This window comes from Sphaeramia orbicularis, chromosome 3, assembly GCF_902148855.1.
Source record: "Sphaeramia orbicularis chromosome 3, fSphaOr1.1, whole genome shotgun sequence".
Lineage (NCBI taxonomy): Eukaryota > Metazoa > Chordata > Actinopteri > Kurtiformes > Apogonidae > Sphaeramia > Sphaeramia orbicularis.
Genome location: NC_043959.1, coordinates 11,382,997 through 11,404,208, shown reverse-complemented (window position 1 = coordinate 11,404,208; position 21,212 = coordinate 11,382,997). Strand labels below are relative to the sequence as shown.

At 43.2% G+C, this 21,212-nt stretch overlaps 1 protein-coding gene across 3 annotated transcripts; it reads left to right on the top strand.

Moving 5' to 3' along the window:
- The first annotated feature begins 584 nt into the window (after window positions 1-584).
- usp8 (ubiquitin specific peptidase 8) lies at window positions 585-21,070 on the top strand. Of its 3 annotated transcripts, none has more exons than XR_003935071.1 (20): window positions 585-695; window positions 1,873-2,038; window positions 3,471-3,615; window positions 5,388-5,473; window positions 5,559-5,694; window positions 7,490-7,532; window positions 7,675-7,843; window positions 9,298-9,460; window positions 9,986-10,127; window positions 10,607-10,908; window positions 11,001-11,426; window positions 11,598-11,672; window positions 12,025-12,338; window positions 14,553-14,774; window positions 15,315-15,525; window positions 16,637-16,873; window positions 19,197-19,339; window positions 19,540-19,672; window positions 20,358-20,719; window positions 20,793-21,070. XR_003935071.1 is itself a non-coding variant. In XM_030130899.1 (19 exons), the coding sequence occupies exons 2-19, from the start codon at window positions 1,935-1,937 to the stop codon at window positions 20,514-20,516; spliced, it is 3,210 nt and encodes a 1,069-aa protein (XP_029986759.1). In that variant the 5' UTR covers window positions 588-695; window positions 1,871-1,934; the 3' UTR covers window positions 20,517-21,070. The 3 variants fall into 3 exon arrangements, 1 of the variants encoding a protein (XP_029986759.1); XR_003935070.1 differs by having other exon boundaries at window positions 20,759-21,070; XM_030130899.1 differs by having other exon boundaries at window positions 588-695; window positions 1,871-2,038; window positions 20,358-21,070.
- The last annotated feature ends 142 nt before the right edge of the window (window positions 21,071-21,212 follow it).

Below are 21,212 nucleotides of genomic sequence, written 5' to 3'. Positions count from 1 at the left end.
CTAAGTAACCCTGACAAGGCACAGCTATGAAGTGAAAACCATTTCAGGTGACTACCTCTTGATGCTCATCAAGAGAATGCCAAGGGTGTGCAAGGCAGTCATCAGAGCTAAGGGTGGCTACTTTGAAGAAACTAGAATATAAGAGATGTTTTCAGTTATTTCACACTTTTTTGTTAAGTACATAATTCCACATGTGTTCATTCATAATTTTGATGCCTTCAGTGAGAATCTACAATGTAAATAGTCATGAAAATAAAGAAAATGCAAAGAATGAGAAGGTGTGTCCGTCCAAACTTTTGGCCTGTACTGTGTATATATATATATATATATATATATATATATATATATATATATATATATATATATATATATATATATATATATATACTGTTGAATACAGATGTGATGTAAATGCTCTGTCTGGATAAAATATTTCTGTGTGGAACTCTTCTGACTGTAATGTCAGAATTGGATTAATACGAGGTGAAAAAAGAGGAGGAACTCTGGGGATAAAGCCTGTAGGTGTACTGTCTGACCCACAGGTGGCAGTAATGCACCATTCAGATGGATACCAACCGCCGTAAAACACGAAGAAGAAGACGGAAGGAGAAGTGGAAATGGAAGTAAACCGGAAACGGAATAAAGGAATCAGCTGTCAGAAAGTAGCCAAAGTGAAAACAACGATCCAGAAAGAGGTAATGTGTTGAACTAAGCTGTTCATGTGAAAGAGCCGCTCAGTACTTCAGTGAAACTGTGTGTTTGTGTGTGCCTGGAGCCGCTCCTGATAGTCCTGTTAGCTCCTGTTAGTTACATGACTCTAAACTGCGTGAACAACGTCGGGGCTAAGTCCCGCAGCTAACAGGCTAACTGGAACCAGGAAAAGCTAAAGTCATGAAGTGAGCATGTCCATAGAATTAGAACACTTCTGTTGAACTGTCAGGTCATGTTGGATCTGTTTGGAGTGAACTGGACTCGGAATAGAAAGTTGTTGCTGGTAACGTTAGCTCAAATTGTTTAATGCCGTCAGTGTTGACAGTGAAGTCCAAAGACATGCTAATGTTGGCTAAAGAGCTAACATCCAAACTGAACCCAGAGGGACAGGCTGTCCGACTGTATGAAGGGATGGATGGATGGATGGATGTCCAGTATGAAGGGATGGATGTCCAGTAGGATGGTGTTTAGTCAGACCTCCCACACACTGACAACATGGTCCACACTCCGACCTGAAAGGGTCTACACAGAAAAAGACAGGCACAGAACAGTTTATAGTCAAACCTCTGTCAGTGTAGGGAACCTTCCACTTAGACTTCGACTAGACTTAGATTTACACTAGACTAGACTAGACTACACTGAAACTAGACTAGGCTAACACTAGACTTAGACTAGACTTTGTCATTCCAGACTTTACATCTAAAATGAAATTTCGATGCAGTTGGCTCAGTAAGCTGCGGCAATAAATACAAACAGGCACTAAATATACAGGATAATGTACACAAGATAGAATATATATGCATATAAAACTATAGAATGTAGAATAATTATGCATATAAAAACTACAGAATGTAGAATAAATATGCATGTAAAAACTATAGAATGTAGAATAAATATACATATAAAACCAACAGTGTGTGTGTCAGCTAATAGACCAGATGTCAGATTTGTGTTCAGTATGAGTATCCTGGACCACTTTGTCCCACATACACACATTCTTTGTTCCTTGGTTTGTTTGTAAAGCTCTGTCTGATATGACTCCATGTCCATATGTTTTAGTTTGACTGTGCTTTGTGTAATGACTGTCTGACTGTAGAAAGCTCAGTGTAAATGTTTCTGTTCTCCACCCAGCGCTGAATGCCTTCTTGCTGTGTTTCCTAGATGCCCTAAGGCGTACCTGGGTCTCGTCTGCCTGTGAGCTGGGACTGAAGCCTCCTGTCAACATGCCTGCAGTGTCCACCGGGGTCAAGGACCTGTACCTGTCCACGTCTCTGGGAGACCTGAACAAAAAAGCTGAGATTAAACCGGACAAAATAAGCACCAGAAGGTCCGACATGGTTCCATTATGACAGTGATAAGTGGAGCTCCACATATGATTCACTGGGTTATTCGATCAAAGTTTCACATTAGTCCAAAGGATTGTTTTCATTTTTTTATTTGAACAATGAACAATTGAACAGTATATATACATAATAGTATACATCAAAAAAGGATAGAACAATTCACAATATGTTTTACATTTCAAATATATAGAAACACATGTAAGTAAAAAAATATATATATTATTTTTTTTTTTTAATAATGGTGGATGTATGAATAAAAATTACACCAATTAAATAAGATTATACACTTGACATTAGAGCTGAAACGATTAATCGATTAGGTGCTTGAAGGCAATGCAAAAATTCACGATTTGATTAATCAACTCGAATTAATTGAAGGGAAATATTCTATTGCAGTTTTCCTGAATTGAAGCTTCTTTGTGTGTCACAATAAGCGTCCGTGTGAAACACAACAGTGGAACCAATGTTCAACAGCAGAGAAATGAAGGAAACAAAGCTTTGATTCAGGAGAATTGTGGTTGAATGATTTTTTTTTTTTTTTTGGATCCCTTTGAGTCGATTATTCGTTTCAGCTCTACTTGACGTAGTTTTTTGATTTTATTTGCTTTGGAATTAATGATGTTCTTTAAATTGTCTAAATAATTGGAGAAAAGGGCTTTAAAAACAGTAATTGTTTGGATGCTGGTGTGCAAATTTAGTGCAATGAATGTGAAATTTTGCCAAAATAACTAAAAGGTTGATAATATATTTTTTTTCATATTCCAAAGGATTGTGGAAGTTAAAATCCTACTGTTATGAGTAGGGCTATGTATTGGCAAAAATCTGGCAATATGATACGAATCACAATACTAGGACCATGATACAATATATCACGATATCTCATGATTCTGTTAAAAAGGCAATTTTTGGTTTGTTTCCTTTTTTTAAAAAATGATTATTTCCTTGAAGAATTGAATTACACCAGAAATCTGCACAAATACTAAACACATTTTTATTTGATCCCAGCAGGATCTAATGCTATGTCACAAAATGTTCCTGTGTTCAAACTGAAATTCTGCTTTACAGACATTACAGTTTAAGATCCTGTTCATATTCTGTTAGTTCAGAACTAACATCAGAACAGTATTTTAGTTCAATCCCAACAAAGGAACTAACATTATTGAATAAAAGAGTGTGAAATAACAATAAATAAAATATAAACAAAAAAGAAAAACAAAAATGAACCTCCACAATGTCTGCATTTGAATAAATACCTACAAATATCCTTACAGTACTTTTTGGTATCGATACAGTATTGTGAAATGAAATATCACGATATATTGCAGAACTGATATTTTCTTACACCCCTAGTTGTGATGTTTGTAAAAACAGGAAACACTGGGCTGACTGTGGTTTTCCATGTGCTTTGTGTGTCAGTTATGTTCAGAGTGCCTGTAAAATCTTCAAGGCAGCAGAGGAATGCCGCTTGGACAGAGATGAGGAGAAGGCATACGTGCTGTACATGAAGTATTTAACCGTATATGACCTGATTAAGAAAAGACCGGACTTCAAGCAGCAACCGGTAAAGTTACTGTTGAAGGTGTACATTCTGTCTCTGCGTATGTTGAGTAGGGATGTAACGATTACCGTTAGAACCATAAACTGCGGTAAAATCACAGACGGTTAGTATTACCGTTTAAATTCTAATTATCATGATAACCATGTTTGATTACCGCACTTTTAGGGGAAAAAACGCCTATATAAAGATCTGTTTTTATGTCAGATATTTGAGTATAGTTTTAATTTATTACAAATTTAATTTTCTATACCTAATATTTGCAACCAATATTCACTTTTAAAGTATTTGAAAAGGTTTGTTAAGCATCTGTGTGGTATTTATGCAATAAATTATATACATTTTTCAAATTGGTCTTTATATATTTTTTGTGTGTTTTTTGTCCTTTTGTGTTTTTATAGTAGGTTAAAGTGAAAAAAAAATAATAGACAGATGATATAAATGAAGTTGTGCTGGAAAAAAAGATCCCAAACATGGGTATAATAAACATTTGTTTATATCAGGGGTCTCAAACATGCATCCCAGGAGCCAAATGCAAAAAGTTGGAACTTCAAAAAGTTCCAATCCAGCCTGTGGGATGTTTTTGCAAAGTGCAAAAATTCCACAGTCTTGAATTGAATTAAGCAAAAAAAAAATAATTAGCTTGAATTAAGGAAAAAATGTTGAAGTAAGCAAAAAAATCTTCAGTTAAGTAAAAAAAATTGTAAATTTAGCAAAAATTCTTGAATTAACAACCTCAGATTTTTGTCTTTGTTTTAGTGTGAAAAATAACATTAAATTCTGAAAATATTTACGTTTACAAACTATCCTGTAACAATAAAATGTGAATAACCTGAACAAATATGAACAACCTGAAATGTCTAAAGAAAATTCAGCACAATTTGAACTATTTTCTGCCTGTTCCTCTGCGTTTACTGTCTTTGTAGATCTGATCCATAATGCACATGTGGAAATGATAAGTGGAGGCAAAATATTGTTAAAATTGCATTGATTTTTCTGAAGAAATTTCAGTTTTTTCAGGTTATTCACATCTTTTTTGTTTGGATAGTTTATAAAATTAAGTATTTTCATAATTTAATGGGTTTTTTTTGCACTAAAACAAAGACAACAAGAAAAGCACTCGGAGAGCGCAGACCTCCGCCAAGGCAGATCAGTGGGCCCCTGTGAGCCCCCACCCCCCACCAAAGTTTAATCATTTCTTCCTTGTGCCAGTATCAACATTTCCTGAAAATTTCATGAGAATCCGTCCATAAGTTTTTGAGTTATCTTGCTAACAAACAAACAAACATGCACGCAAACACACAAAGCAAAGCGATCACAATACCTCCTGGCAGAGGTGACAGTTTGCAGTTGTCATTATTTATAGGTTATTATGCAGTTATTTTACTGGTTTGGCCCACTGCACATCAAATCAGGCTGAATGTGGAACCTGAAAGAACATGAGTTTGAGAGCCCTGGTTTATATAGCGTATAAAGGCAAAATCAAAAGGACTGAAAAATGGACGAAATAGGCTCAGACCACAAAGGGTTAATATTTGAATGTTTCTGCCAACAGACTGTACATTGTGCCAGTTATTTTATTTATTTATTTATTTTTTAATACAACTTGGTTAAATTATTTTAGTGTGTATTAGTAGTTTTTGAACATTTTGAGCACAATTTTAACAATACTGCGATAATAATGATAACCGTGATCATTTTGGTCACAGTTACCGTGATATGAAATGTTCATATGGTGGTATGCAAAGCCAACTGATCCAAGTGCCCTGTTTTTAAAGGAGTATTACATGACCATGCTGGGCCCCAACACCTTTAAGAGGGCCATCGAAGAAGCAGAGAAGCTGTCGGAAAGCCTTAAACTCAGGTCAGATGGTTAATCTGTCATTATTGGATGGGCTGAACAGGTACAGGCTCCATGTGTCATCAATGTTCTACTGCTGCAATTTCAGGTACGAGGAAGTAGAGGTCCGCAAAAGACTGGAGGAGAAGGAGAGACAAGAGGAAAAGAAAAGAAGGGAGGAAATAACGGAGAAAGACAGCGACCGCGTTTCACCTCAAACAGCAAACAAGAAGGACATCAAAAAGGTAAAGAGGTCCAGTCATCTGTATGGCTGTGTATCGGCAAGAAGCTGGTGATACGATACAAATCACAATACTAGGATCAGGATACGATATCTCATGATACTGTTAAAGAGGAAATTTTTTTTTTCTGTCTTTTTAAATGATTATTTCCTTGAAGAACTGAATTGGACCAGAAATATGTTCAAATACTAAACACATTTTTATTTGATCCCAACAGGATCTAATGTTATATCACAAAATGTTCCTGTGTTCAAACTGAAATTCTGTTTTACAGACATTACAGTTTAAGATCCTGTTCAAATGTTCATATTCTGTTAGTTCAGAACTAACATCAGAACAGTATTTTAGTTCAATCCCAACAAAGGAATGAACATCTGCCTCTCAGACAGTAAAAAGTGCTTTTAGGGTGCTTCAAATAACCATTATTTAATAAAACAGTGTTAAATACAAGTAAAAAAAATATCAACAAAAAAGAAAAACAAGAAACTAAAATGAACCTCCACCATATCTGCATTAGAATAAATACCTAAAAGTATAGATACAGTACTTTTTAATATCGATACAGTATTGTGAAATGAAATATCGCAATATATTGCAGAACCGGTATTTTCTAACATCCCTTATCATCAGAGCACTGGGTTTGTACCAGCGTATTTAAACACCTGCAGTAAAGAGTCAACACTGCTGAGTCTGAGGGTAACTGACTAAAAAAAAAATGTTATTAAGTCAGCGATCATTGTCAGAGTGAAAAGTCAAGAAGAAGTTGAAATTAGTTAAAGTGGTAAAGTTTAAGAGAGAGGACTGAAAATTTAAGAGGAACCTGACAAAGTTTAAAGAACAACAATGTAAAAGGGTTAGAGTGTTAAAGTAGGAAATTATTGAAAAACGTGGATGATTTCAAAACTGTTCAAGTGCACTATGTAGAAGTCAGGTTTAATCTGCAGAGAAAACAGGCAGTGGAATCAGCCAATCAGAGTCAGCTGTGCTGCTATAGAGATTTGTTTGGGTCTGTAAGGGATAAGGGGGAACGTTTGGGTCTTCAAGGGTTAAAGGAGGATGTTTGGGTCTTTAAGTGTTTAAGGTGGACATTTGGGTCTTTAAGGGTTAAAGGTGGACGTTTGGGTCTTTAAGGGTTAAAGGTGGATGTTTGGGTCTTCAAGGGTTAAAGTAGAACGTTTGGGTCTTTAAGGGTTAAAGGTGGACGTTTGGGTCTTTAAGGGTTAAAGGTGGATGTTTGGGTCTTCAAGGGTTAAAGTAGAACGTTTGGGTCTTTAAGGGTTAAAGGCGGACGTTTGGGTCTTGAAGGGTTAAAGGTGGACGTTTGGGTCTTTAAGGGTTAAAGGCGGACGTTTGGGTTTTTAAGGGTTAAAGGCGGACGTTTGGGTCTTTAAGGGTTAAAGGTGGACGTTTGGGTCTGTAAGAGATAAGGGGGGACGTTTGGGTCTTTAAGGGTTAAAGGCGGACGATTGGGTCTTTAAGGGTTAAAGGTGGACATTTGGGTCTTTAAGGGTTAAAGGTGGATGTTTGGGTCTTCAAGGGTTAAAGTAGAATGTTTGGGTCTTTAAGGGTTAAAGGTGGACGTTTGGGTCTTTAAGGGTTTAAAGGAGGACGTTTGGGTTTTTATGGGTTAAAGGCGGACCCTTGGGTCTTTAAGGGTTAAAGGCGGACCTTTGGGTCTGTAAGGGTTAAAGGGGGATGTTTGGGTCTTTAAGGGTTAAAGGTGGACGTTTGGGTCTGTAAGGGTTAATATTTGTAAAGTATACAGTTGTTGACTCCTCTACGTGTGTTTGTGTTTCAGGTCAAAGGTGAACAGAATGAGTTAAAGACCGCAGCCTCCAAATGTAAGTGAAATAACAGTCAAATGGAACCTGTTTGTTGTGTTCTTGTGGTCTGTGTAGATGTCCACATCAGGTCTGTCTGTGGTCTTCAGTGCCCTGTGTCCTGCTCGTGTCTGTCTCTAATGTCTTCTTCTTCTTCTTCCAGCGCTGTTGTCCGGTGGAGTCACAGCTGAGAACCTGTTCCACATGATGAAGGACCAGAGCATCAGTCTGATTGTCATGGACGCTCGTAGCTCCAGGGACTTTGAGGAGTCTCACATTCATGTCCCGGCCCAGACCTGTATCAGTGTCCCCGAGGAGGCCGTCAGTCCAGGGTAAGACAGGACCCTACGCATGGTCCACGGGTGTCCACACGTGGTCCACCAGTGTCCACACAGGTCTGAGTCCTGGAGCTCATGCAGACAATGATCCAACACTGGAATATCCACTGGTTGAGATACAGTTTACGGGGGGGGACCCCACTCCCTTTGTAAATGTCCCAGTGTTCTACATGATCTGATCATCCAATGGATCCCCATTTACAGACACACCCACTGTACTCACCCTAATACCATCTGTGTGTGGAAAGAACTCCAGTCTCCATCTGCTTTATTTATTCTGTTTCATTTTAGTTTGTAAATGGATTAAAAATACACAAAAGCCTTTTTTATGTTTCTTTTTACAGTTGTATACAAACATGTGGGCACCTCTGGAAAAACTGTATCCATTTGATTTCATAAAGTTAATAGAAACAAATCCATCCCCTGAACTCAGGACTTGGTCAAACCACAGTTCATCCAACTGTCATGTCTTCCACTTCCTGTTTTGGAGATTTTCTGCTGTTCTTCCTTTTCAAAAGACATGTAGTATAGAATCCATATGATCCATAATCTATACAATATGTAATCCGTAATCTATACAATCCATAATCCATAATCTATACAATCTATAATCCATACAATCCATAATCTATACAATCCATAATCCATAATCTATACAATTTATAATCCATACAAACCATAATCTATACACTCTATAATCCATACAATCCATAATGTATACAATCTATAATCCATACAAACCATAATCTATGCAATCCATAAAATATACAATCTATAATCCATGCAATCCATAATATATACAATCTATTATCTGTACAATCCATAATCTATACAATATATAATCCATACAATGCATAATATATACAATATATAATCTATACAGTCTATAATACATACAATCCATAATCTATACAATCCATAATCTATACAATATATAATCTATACAAGAGGTTCAGAGTCATGAACAGATGGTTGTGTCGTTGTGGATCTATGTAAAAATCTGATCTGAAATAGTCTGATTTCCCTGGTTTCAGATCTAAGAGCAGGTGGATTTAGAGATACCACCGTCCAAATACTACTGAAGAACAAGTCCCGAGCTCAGGTTTCTACTGGAAAATGATGGAGGAAAAACTGTTTTCTTTTTCTGTAAATAATTCTGTATGATATTTGCTTCACATTAATTACTGTTCTAACCAAATCAGCCTGTATATAGTGATAAGTTCAGAACAGCTGTTGCACTGTCCTTCTCCATATCTACATGTGGTTTATTCATGACACCACAGACACAGACACACAAACACTAACCATAAGCCTTATTAATGTGATATGAGGGAGACTGCTAATGGGCGTTTCCATGGTGACGTCTGGACGTGGTTCTGTTTGGTTTTGGTTTTCAGAACGGCTGTTTGTCTTCTACGTGTGTGAGGTGTTTTCTCCTGCCTTTGCAGAATCACTGTGAATCAGATTGAGCTGAAGCTGTCGGACGTGTCCACAGAGCACTGGAGACGCAGAGGCTTCGTGGATTATATCGTACTGCTGGACTGGTTCAGTTCTGTCACGGACCTGGCCCTGGGGACCACTTTACAGAGCCTGAAGGACGCCCTGTATAAGGTGAGTCTGGGTCTGCTGGTCTGAGGAGTACCTGAAGGTCTGTGGTGAGTGTGGGTCCACTGATCTGAGGTGGACCTGAAGATCTGTGGTGAGTGTGGGTCAGTTGGTCTGAGGTGGACCTGAAGGTCTATGGTGAGTGTGGGTCAGCTGGTCTGAGGTGGACCTGAAGGTCTGTGGTGAGTGTGGGTCCGCTGGTCTGAGGTGGACCTGAAGGTCTGAGGTGGACCTGAAGGTCTGAGGTGAGTGTGGGTCCGCTGGTCTGAGGTGGACCTGAAGGTCTGAGGTGAGTGTGGGTCAGCTGGTCTGAGTTGGACCTGAAGGTCTTAGGTGAGTGTGGGTCAGCTGGTCTGAGGTGGACCTGAAGGTCTTTGGTGAGTGTGGGTCCGCTGGTCTGAGGTGGACCTGAAGGTCTGAGGTGAGTGTGGGTCCCCTGGTCTGAGCTGGACCTGAAGGTCTGGGTTTGCATTGGATTAACTGTACGTGTGTGTGTGTGTGTGTCTGTGTGTGCATGTGCTCTTGTCACAGTGGGACAGTGTCACCATCCTGCGCAGTGAGCCCCTGGTCCTGGAGGGGGGCTACGAGAACTGGCTGTTGTTTTACCCCATGTACACAACCAACGCTAAAGTCCGACCCCCCAGACAGAACATCACCAGTACCCTCCCCCAGTGTAAGTACCATAAACACAGCCTTTACATTCAAGTGTCTCTGTCCTCAGTCCTGTTGGACTACCTTTGTCCTGTGTCTCTGTGGACAGGCCACTTTGCTTTTATAATATATATTCTAAAATATTTGGTCAAAAATACATCTGTGTAAACTCTTGAATGACTTCAATCGTACATCAGATGTATTGTGTGAATCCAGCAGCAGATCCATGGATTCACAGACTGACCATGCAGGGCTCTAGACTAACTTTTTGACTTAAGAGCACTGGTGCTCCCAACTCCAAAAAGTAGAAGGTGGTGTCCATCCATGTAACCTGTCTTCTGTAGAAGGAGGTGTCTGTCCATCTAACTTGTCCTCTGTAGGAGGTGTCTGTCCATCTAACCTGTCGTCTGTAGAAGGAGGTGTCTGTCCATTGAACATGTCCTCTGTAGATGCAGGTGTGTGGCCCCTGGATTCATGAATTTCCTTTGCTGTTTGCTTCAGTAAATTTCAGCTACCCCTCCCTGGAGGAACCCAAACCTGCACCCCCACCTGAGCCGGAGCCTGAGGTGAATCCTGAGCCCCAGGAGGCCCCGCCCCCACCCCCCTCTCTGGCCAATGGGCTGGCTCCAGCTGAACCCTCTGCTCCTCAGGCGTCCACAGTCACTGATGGTTTCCCCGACACTGTGGACAGTCCTGGACCGGGCCTGGAAGGAGGGAAGCAGGACTCTGCGGCCAAGGGCCCGGGCCCCGGCCCCGGCCCCGCCCTCAACCCTGCCCCTGCTGCAGCCAAGGCCCTCCCTCAGGTACTGGAGCTGACACTGGTTCCCAGACATTCCACAGTCTCATCACTGACGCTACTCTGTATCCTCTTCTCCTCTTCTCCTCCTTCTAACAGTTTGATCGGACCAAGAAACCATCTGTGCAGGTGTTTGATGAGCCAAAGTCCATCCAGTCTGCATCATCCAAGGACTCCCCTCAGAACGGCCCCATGGTCCCAGACCGCTCAGCTAAACCTGCCTTTGGGCCTAAAGCCGAACAGAGTCAGATCCACTGTGAGCCAGCGGCGCTGATGGAGAAGGCCCGACAGGAGCAGGAGAGACGGCTGAAGGAGAAGGGAGACAGAGAGAGGACGGACACGGAGGAGGACAAGAAACTGGACAAGAAAAGACTGGAGAGGCAGAAGGCAGAAGAGGAGGAGGACAAAGAGAACAGAGGACAGACAGACAAGGACAGGAGAGCCAAAGAGCAGAACGCAGACACTCCGTCCAAGAGCATGTCTCTGGACTCACCGGCACCCAATCACATCATCAGTGAGATGAAGGTGAGCATGGCCCTGGAACCAGCTGTGCATGGCCCTGGAACGTGCAGTCAGTAGTGTGTGTTTTCAGTAGTGTGCGTTTTCGTGTGTGTGTTCAGCAGTGTTTGTTTTCAGTAGTGTGTGTTTTCATGTTGACTCCTGCTCCACTGAGTGTGTGTTGAACTGTTGTGACAGAGGGAACCTCTGACCAGAGCCAGGAGTGAGGAGATGGGGAGGAGTGTCCCAGGACTACCAGACGGATGGATGAAGGTAACACACAAACACACACACACACACACACACTCACAGTTTCTGTTGGTTAGATCTGATCCCAGTTGGAGGTGGACGTCCTCTGTCGTCTCCTCCTGTCTCTGCTCCTCTGTCGTCCCCTCCTGTCTCTGCTCCTCTGTTGTCTCCTCCTGTCTCTGCTCCTCCTCTGTCACCTCCTCCTGTCTCTATTCCTCTGTCGTCCCCTCCTGTCTCTGCTCCTCCTGTCTCCGCTCCTCTTTCACCTCCTCCGTTCTCTGCTCCTCCGGTCTCACCTCCTCCTTTCTCTGCTCCTCCGGTCTCACCTCCTCCTTTCTCTGCTCCTCATCTTTATCGCTTCTTTGTGTCTGTCTAGTTCCTGGACACAGTGACCGGTACCTACCGATACTACCATTCCCCCACCAATCGGGTCCACCTATACCCTCCGGAGGTCACCGTTCCGCAGACTCCACCCTCTACACCTCCAACTGTCAAACGGAAACCGCCGCGACCAGTGGAGCCAGACACCAGCGGTGAACAGGAGCGGGAACAGTCCAAACTCAAACGCTCCTACTCCTCCCCTGACATCAGCCAGGACCTGCGAGAGGAAGCCCAGAGGAAGGCCACGGCCCCCGCCACCACCGCCACCACCGGCGCTGCCACCATCCCCACCATCAACCGAGAGACCAAGTACGGCACAGACACAGGCCTCACCCTGAAGCAGACACATACAATACTGTGGTGTGGTTCTGACCCACAGAACATATGATGCAGAAAGACAGGAAAACACTGAGAGATACACCAGAAAAATGAACAAAATACAGGAAAAACACTGAGAGATACAGTTCCGGTCCAAAATTTTAGAACACCCCAATTTTTCACTTTTGTATTGAAATTCAAGCAGTTCAAGTCTAATGAACGGCTTGAAATGGTACAAAAGTAAGCGGTGAACTGCCAGAGGTAAAAAAAAAAAAAAAAGTAAGGTTAAACAAAACTGAAAAATAATGTACATTTCAGAATTATACAAAAAGGCGAACAAGAAATGGGTTAACAACTTAAAGCAGTTCTGCAGCAATGGAGGTTGATCAAGCCTCGAAAGTTGGTGCTACCAATTCCTCCAGGTGTCCCAACGTTTGTGAATTCCTTCCAACCCCCTGTGTCTGCATAAAAGTAGTGTTGGAACACACTCTGTTACCATACTGTTGGAGCATTATTTGAACAGTACTGTACTGCAGAAAGTAGTGTGTTACTATAAAAATGGAAAAGAGGAAAAGGCAATTAATGATAGAAGAGAGACAGACCATCAGAACACTGAAAAATGTAGGTCTGTCCAGACCAAGAAAGTCCAGGTGTCAGTAAGTCCAGTTTCCTTCACCATCCAAAGGCACTCAGAAACTGGGGGAAATGCTGACAGGAAGAGGTCTGGCAGAGCCAAAGACAACAGAATCAGAAGACAAGTTTATGACAGTCAACAGCTGGAGTGAGAGGAGACTCACAGGACAACAGCTAAAAGCACTGTGAAGATAGTGGAGGAGTAAGCAAGTCTCAGTTTCAGCTGTGAAGAGAAGACTTCCAGTTGCAGGTTTGATCAGTCCATAACCCCTTCTTCCAGTCTTCAGTAGTCCACTGGCGGTGTTTCATGGCCCAGCCAAGCCTCTTTTTCTTATTCTGAAGTCTCAGCAATGGCTTTCTTGCTGAAACTCGACCCATCAAACCTGCAACTGGAAGTCTTCTCTTGATCAACCTCCATTGCTGCAGAACTGCTTTAAGTTGTTAACCCATTTCTTGTTTGCCTTTTTGCATAATTCTGAAATGTACATTATTCTTCAGTTTTGTTTAACCTTACCCTTTTTTTTCCCTTTTTTTTTTTTACCTCTGGCAGTTCACCGCTTACTTTTGTACCATTTCAAGCCGTTCATTGGACTTGAACTGCTTGAATTTCAATACAAAAGTGGAAAAATTGGGGTGTTCTAAAACTTTTGACCGGTAGTGTACATGAGTAAAATGAGCAAAACAGAGCCATTAGAATAATGACTACAGTGGGATATGATGAAATTTATGAAATCAACTGGACAAATAAAACCATTTAAACTAAAACCACTGGATGAATTTCAGTTGGTCACTTTGACAAACTTTATTAAATGTCTTAAGTACAAAATCCTTCAGGAATATTCCGTTCCGATGGTAGATGTGTTTATGTTGTTGATTTTTTGTGCTAATGTGAATGTTGAACACATTTCATTTAATGTCATCAGTGGATCAGAGCAAAAGCAGACGCACTAAACCAGCTGTGACTTCCACTGTATGCCTTTATCTGGTTCTGTGTTTAGTCTAATTATTGGACTAGTGCAGTTCTATATGTGCAAACCACAGACACCGTCCATTCATCCAACACACCCAGACTGGTCTGGGTTTCGGACCCGGCTCAGGGCTCCTGGTCTGAGTTTAGGACTCGGCTCAGGGCTCCTTGTCTGAATTTGTGACCTTGAGGGCTCAGGGCTACTGGTCCTGGTTTAGGACCCGGCTCAGGGCTCCAGGTCTGGGTTTAGGACCCTCAGGGCTCCTGGTCCTGGTCCTTGTTTTGGACCTGGCTCGGGGCTCCTGGTCCTTGTTTTGGACCCGGCTCAGGGCTCCTGGTCTGGGTTTAGAACCTAGCTCAGGGTTCCTGGTCTGGGTTTCGGACCCGGCTCAGGGCTCCTGGTCTGAGTTTTGGACCCGGCTCAGGGCTCCTGGTCTGGGTTAAGGGCCTGGCTCAGGGCTCCTGGTCTGGGTTTCAGACCCTTAGGGCTTTGGGCCCCTGGTCTGGGTTTAGGACCCGGCTCAGGGCTCCTGATCTGGGTTTCGGACCCGGCTCAGAGCTGGTTCTGATAACCTGGTTTGTGTTGCTCCTCCTCTTCTGTCCAGACCTGCCACTGCTAAAGTCTATTCGAAGGTGGAGATCGTCCGACCGTCGGCCGCCAAACTGCGTAACCTGAACCCTACGTTTGGAGGTCTGGGGGCATCCTTAACGGGTCTGAGGAACCTGGGGAACACCTGCTACATGAACTCCATCCTGCAGTGTCTGTGCAACACTCCAGCCATGGCAGAGTACTTCAACAACAACTACTACATGGAGGACATCAACAGGTGAGGGGGGGGGGGGGGGGAGGAGGAGGAGGAGGAGGGAGAGGAGGAGGAGGACCCTCAGCCTTCGTGACGGAGGAGGAAGATAGGAGGAGGGGGAGGGGGAGGGGGAGGGGGAGGGGAAGGACCCTCAGCCGCCATGACTGAGTTGAACATCACACATGGAAGTGGTCCATTAAAATAAGATTCACACATGGAACACATGACATGGGGGTGGGGGTGGGGGTAGGGTAGACCTTGTAGTGGAGGTCCACAGCCTGTAGTCCTGATAGTAGAAGTCCACAGCCTGTAGACCTGGTAGTGGAGGTCTACCTTGTGTTCATCTGGTCTGTTCAGTGGAGGCCGGGCTTCATCCTGGGTCCACATGTGTACTGACATGTGTTCTGTTGGATGATTTAAAGTCCAGCTGGGTTCCACTGTGGAACATGTATGGTCTCAGTTGGTCTGATGGACCAGGAGTTAGACTGGACCATCTGATGGACCAGGAGTTAGGCTGGATCCCAATCACACATGTCTGACCTGTTTGTCCTCTTCCTCCGGCAGATCCAACATCCTTGGACACAAAGGAGAAGTAGCCGAGGAGTTCGGTGTGATCATGAAGGCTCTGTGGGCAGGGCTCTACAAGTGCATCAGCCCCAGGGACTTTAAGATCACCATTGGAAAGATCAATGAGCAGTTCGCAGGGTATGACCAGCAGGACTCCCAGGAACTACTGCTGTTTCTGATGGACGGGCTGCACGAAGACCTCAACAAGGTAGAGGACGCATATGAGACTGACCACTGACACTGACCACTGAGACTGACCATATATGACACTGACCACTGGCAGTAACCACTGACACTGACTTGAGACTGACCATATCTGACACTGACCACTGACACTGACCACTCAGACTGACTACATCTGACACTGACCACTGAGACTGACCACATCCAACACTGACCACCGAGACTGAAAATATCCAACACTGACCACTGAGACTGACCACTGAGACAGACCGCTAAAACTGAACACATCTAATACTGACCACATCCAAGACTGACCATTGAGACTGAACACATCCAATACTGACCACTAAGACTGACCATATCCAGTACTGGCCACTAAGACTGAACACATGAAGTACTGACCACTGAGACTCAACACAGTGTCCATACAATATTGTCATCTGAGGCTGGACTCAGACTAATTCCTGACATGAATTAGCATCAGTCTGGGTCTGAGGCTAGACTCAGACTAATTGCTGGCATGAATTCGCATCAGTCTTGGTTTGAGGCTGGACTCAGACTAATTGCTGACATGAATTAGCATCAGTCTTGGTTTGAGGCTGGACTCAGACTAATTGCTGACATGAATTAGCATCAGTCTTGATCTGAGGCTGGACTCAGACTAATTCATGACATGAATTAGCATCAGTCTTGGTCTGAGGCTGGACTCAGACTAATTGCTGACATGAATTAGCATCAGTCTTGGTTTGAGGCTGGACTCAGACTAATTGCTGACATGAATTAGCATCAGTCTTGGTCTGAGGCTGGACTCAGACTAATTGCTGACATGAATTAGCATCAGTCTTGGTTTGAGGCTGGACTCAGACTAATTGCTGACATGAATTAGCATCAGTCTTGGTCTGAGGCTGGACTCAGACTAATTGCTGACACCTCTTAAGGCCCACTCTCCTGCAGGTGGTGCTGTCAGCTGTGAATGCTCAGGTCTCAGGACTCTGGGTCCAGTATTTCCAGGTCCTTTTTTCCGCTGTAGCCTGTGGTGCATTAGTGGAGCTTCAGTGGGGTGGTAAAGGCAGGTTTCGCTCAGACCTGGACTGCTGTGCACCTGTTTCCTGGATGTTTTTGTTGTGTGGTACCAGGCGGACAACAGGAAGCGCTACAAGGAGGAGGAGAACGACCACCTGGATGACCAGACTGCGGCCAACCTGGCCTGGAGCAAACACAAGCTGCTCAATGAATCCATCATCGTGGCACTGTTCCAGGGTCAGTTCAAGTCCACCGTCCAGTGCCAGACCTGCCACCGCAAGTCCAGGACCTTCGAGACCTTCATGTACCTGTCGCTGCCCCTGGCCTCCACCAGCAAGTGTTCCCTTCAGGTCAGACATGAAGCTCACAGCAGTGTGTGAAGGTGTGTCCTTGAGCTGAAGGTGTGTCATAGAACTGAAGGTGTGTCCTAGAACAGAGGAACATCTGGAGAACAACAGGTTCAGCATCCACTGTCCCCCTGACAGACAGCAGGTTTACGCCACACAGGCCCACAGCAGCAACACATATTAACCCTTCAACCCAGGGCTCTCAAACTCATGTTCTTTCAGGTTCCACATTCAGCCTGATTTGATCTGCAGTGGGCCAAACCAGTCAAATAATAACAGAATAACCTATAAATAATGACAACTGCAAATTTTCTCTTTGTTTTAGTGGAAAAAGAACCCATTAAATGATGAAAATACTTACTTTTACAAACTATCCAAACAAAAAAGATGTGAATAACCTGAAAAAAACTGAAATTTTTTCAGAAAAATCAATGCAATTTTAACAATATTCTGCCTCAATTTATCATTTGTACATGTGCATTATGGATCAGATCTACAAAGACACTAAACACTGAGGAACCGGCAGAAAATAGTTCAAATTGTGCTGAATTTTCTTTAGACATTTCAGGTTGTTCATATTTGTTTAGGCTATTCACATTTTATTGTTACAGGATAGTTTGTAAATGTAAATATTTTCATAATTTAATGTTATTTTTTTGCACTAAAACAAAGAAAAAAATTTGAAGTTATTAATTGATGATTTTTTGCTTAATTCAAGATTTTTTGCTAAATTTGAGGGGGTTTTTTGGCTTAATTGAAGATTTTTTTTTTTTACTTAATTGAAGATTTTTTCACTTAATTGAAGATTTTTTTGGCTTAATTCAAGATTTTTTTTTACTTAATTGAATTTTTTTTGCTTAATTCAAGATTTTTTTTACTTAATTGAAATTTTTTTTGCTTAATTCAAGATTTTTTTTTTACTAAATTGAATTTTTTTTTTGGCTTAATTCAAGATTTTTTTTTACTTAATTGAATTTTTTTTTTTTTTGTGGCTTAATTCAAGATTTTTTCCTTAAGTCAAGCTAATTTTTTTTTTTTTTTTTTTTTTTTGCTTAATTCAATTCAAGACTGTGGAATTTTTGCACTTTGCAAATTCATCCCAGGGGCCACATTGGAACCTTTGGCGGGACGCGTTTGGCCCCCAGGACACATGTTTGAGACCCCTGCTTTAACCCCTGAACTCTGACTGCAGGTAAAGGTTCACATTTGAACCCTTTAACCCCTGAACTCTGACTAAAGGCCTTTGTTTGTACCTGTACTGGTTTGAGTTAGCACCGTAGCATTTAGCATTAGCTTAGCTTCAACCTCTTCCATACACATACAGTCACTTCTGGCACTGGAGTGCTAACGTTGCGCTGAGCCATTCACGTGACCCAGTGGGAGGAGTCCCAGATGATAGAGCAGGGCTGTCAAACTCCTGTTAGCTCAGGTTCCACATTCAGCCCAATCTGATCTGAAGTGGGCCGGACCAGTCCAGTCCAATAAGAACAGAGTAACCTATCAATAATGACAACTCCGAGTTTTTCTCCTGTTTTAGTGCAAAAAAACCCAAAACATTAAATTATAAAAATATTAATATTTACAATCTATCAAAACAATAAAGATGTGAATAACCTGAAAAAACTGAAATGTCTTGGGGGGGGGGGGGGGGGGGGAGTAAAACAATATTCTGGATCAGCTTCTCATTTCTACATGTGCATTATGGATCAGATGTACAAAGACACTAAATATTTAAGAAAAGACTGAATGATGTTAAAATTAACCTGAATTTTCTTTAGACATTTCAGGTTCTTCATATTTGTTCAGGTTATTCAGGGTAGTTCGTAAATGTACACATTTTCATAATTTAATGGTGTTTTTGCACTAGAACAAAGAGAAAAAATTGTATTTGTCATTATTTATAGGTATCATGTAATAATATGTTCCACATTAAACCAAGCAGATCATTTGTCATTATTTATGGGTTATTCTGTTCTTATTATTTGACCAGATCCCACTGGTCTGAATGTGGAACTGGAACTAAAACCAGTTCGACACCCTTTACTGTTCAGACTGTACAGGGCTGGACCAGACCCTTTGGTGGGCCGGAACTTTTGGAGGGCTGGACCAGACCGGACCCTTTGGAGGGCGGGACCTTTTGGTGGGCCGGACCGGACCCTTTGAAGGGCTGGACCGGACCCTTTAGATGGCCGGACTGGACCCTTTGGTGGTCTGGTTTTGGCCCTTTGGTCCACATGTTTGCCAGTGTTTGTGGAAGTAAAGCGTGTGTTTGTGTGCTTTTGTCCAGGACCATCTGTAAACCATCTGTTGTTGTGTTTTTGTCCAGGACTGTCTGAGGCTGTTCTCCAAAGAGGAGAGACTGACCGACAACAATAAGGTGTTCTGCAGACACTGTAAAGCCCACAGAGACTCCAGCAAGAAACTGGAGATCTGGAAGGTTCCACCCATTCTACTGGTCCACTTAAAACGGTCAGGAGGTCCCCACTGGACTGTCGGTCTGTCTGTGTGTGTCTGTCTGTGTCTATCTGTCTGTGTCTGTCTCATACTCTGATATCCTGTCTGTCCATAGTGGACACAGTTGGACAGTGGTTTGTAGTTTGACTCCTGTCTGTGGTTTGTAGTTTGACTCCTGTCTGTGGTTTGTAGTTTGACTCTTGTGTCTCCTCCAGTTTTTCTTATGAAGGTCGGTGGAAGCAGAAGCTACAGACGTCTGTGGACTTTCCTCTGGACAGTCTGGACCTGAGCCAGTATGTGATTGGACCCAAACAGAACCTGAAGAAGTACAGCCTGTACGGGGTTTCAGTAAGTGCCACAGAACTGACCACACAACTGACCACAAAGCTGACCACACAACTGACCACAAAGCTGACCACAACTGACCACAGAGCTGACTGAAGAACTGACCACACAACTGACCACAAAGCTGACCACAGAGCTGACTGAAGAACTGACCACAGAACTGACCACAGAGCTGACCCAGTATGTGATCGGACCCAAACGGAACCTGAAGAAGTACAGCCTGTACGGGGTTTCAGTAAGTACCAGGAACAACTGACCACAGAGCTGACCACAACTGACCACAGAGCTGACTGAAGAACTAACCACAGAACTGACAACAGAACTGACAACAGAGCTGACCACAGAAATGACCATAGAGCTGACCACAGAACTGACCATAGAGCTGACCACAGAGCCGACCACAGAGCCGACCACAGAGCCGACCACAGAGCCGACCACAGAGCTGACCACAGAACTGACCACAGAGCACATAAACATTTCCTTCTTGTCTTTTAAAGTTGGTTGTATTTGTGCATAATGACAAGAAAACCATTCTATTGTGTTCTGTAATAACGTATGAAGCCCCTCCCACATGAACGCAGACAGTAGAACCAAACCGGTCCAGTCTGGTGTGGGTGTGGCCCAGTAGAACTGAACCGGTCCAGTCCGGTGTGGGTGTGGCCCAGCTGACTGTGTGTGTCCTCCTCAGAACCACTACGGGGGTCTGGACGGGGGTCACTACACCGCCTACTGTAAGAACGCCATCAAACAGCGCTGGTACAAGTTCGACGACCACGAGGTGTCAGACATCTCCACCTCCTCTGTCAAGTCGTCTGCGGCCTACATCCTGTTTTACTCCACGCTGTGATGACCCCACTGTGACCCCGTGATGACCCAGCCATGACCCCGCCATGACCCTGCAGAAACGCAGCAGAACCACGTTCAGGCCTAAAGGTGGTTTTGTTTTCCTGTTTTAAAGTCACAGCTTCCAAGATCAGGTGGTCTAGTCTAGTCCGGTTCATGCCCATGAAGACCAGGTGGTCTAGTCTGGTTTGTGCCCATGAGGACCAGGTGGTCTAGTCTAGTCCGGTTCATGCCTATGAGGACCAGGTGGTCTAGTCTGATTTGTGTCCATGATTACCAGGTGGACATGGTGTCCTGATGACGTCCCAGAGACAGACCGGTCCAAGGCTTCAGCTTCTAGACCAACCTACGGCTGTAACAGAACCGGGTCACTGCTCATCTATTCAAACTAACTGGACTGTGACAGTTGGGTCAGAACCGGGTCACATGCTCTTCACTGTCTCTGTTGAACTGGGTTCTGTACGTGCACATGTACGTACCAACCCACGCTAATGTTGCACAGTCACACTGTAAATACATGAGGAAGAGGTTTTCATCTAAAGTGACCAAATGTAAGGGGACTGGAGGGGGGTGTTAAACCGAAGGAGGTGTGTCTGTTCATACTGGGGGGGGGTTGAACAGAAGGAGGCGTGTCTGTTCATATTGGGGGGGGGGGGGGGGGGGGGGGTGTTGAACAGAAGGAGGTGTGTTTGTTCATTTT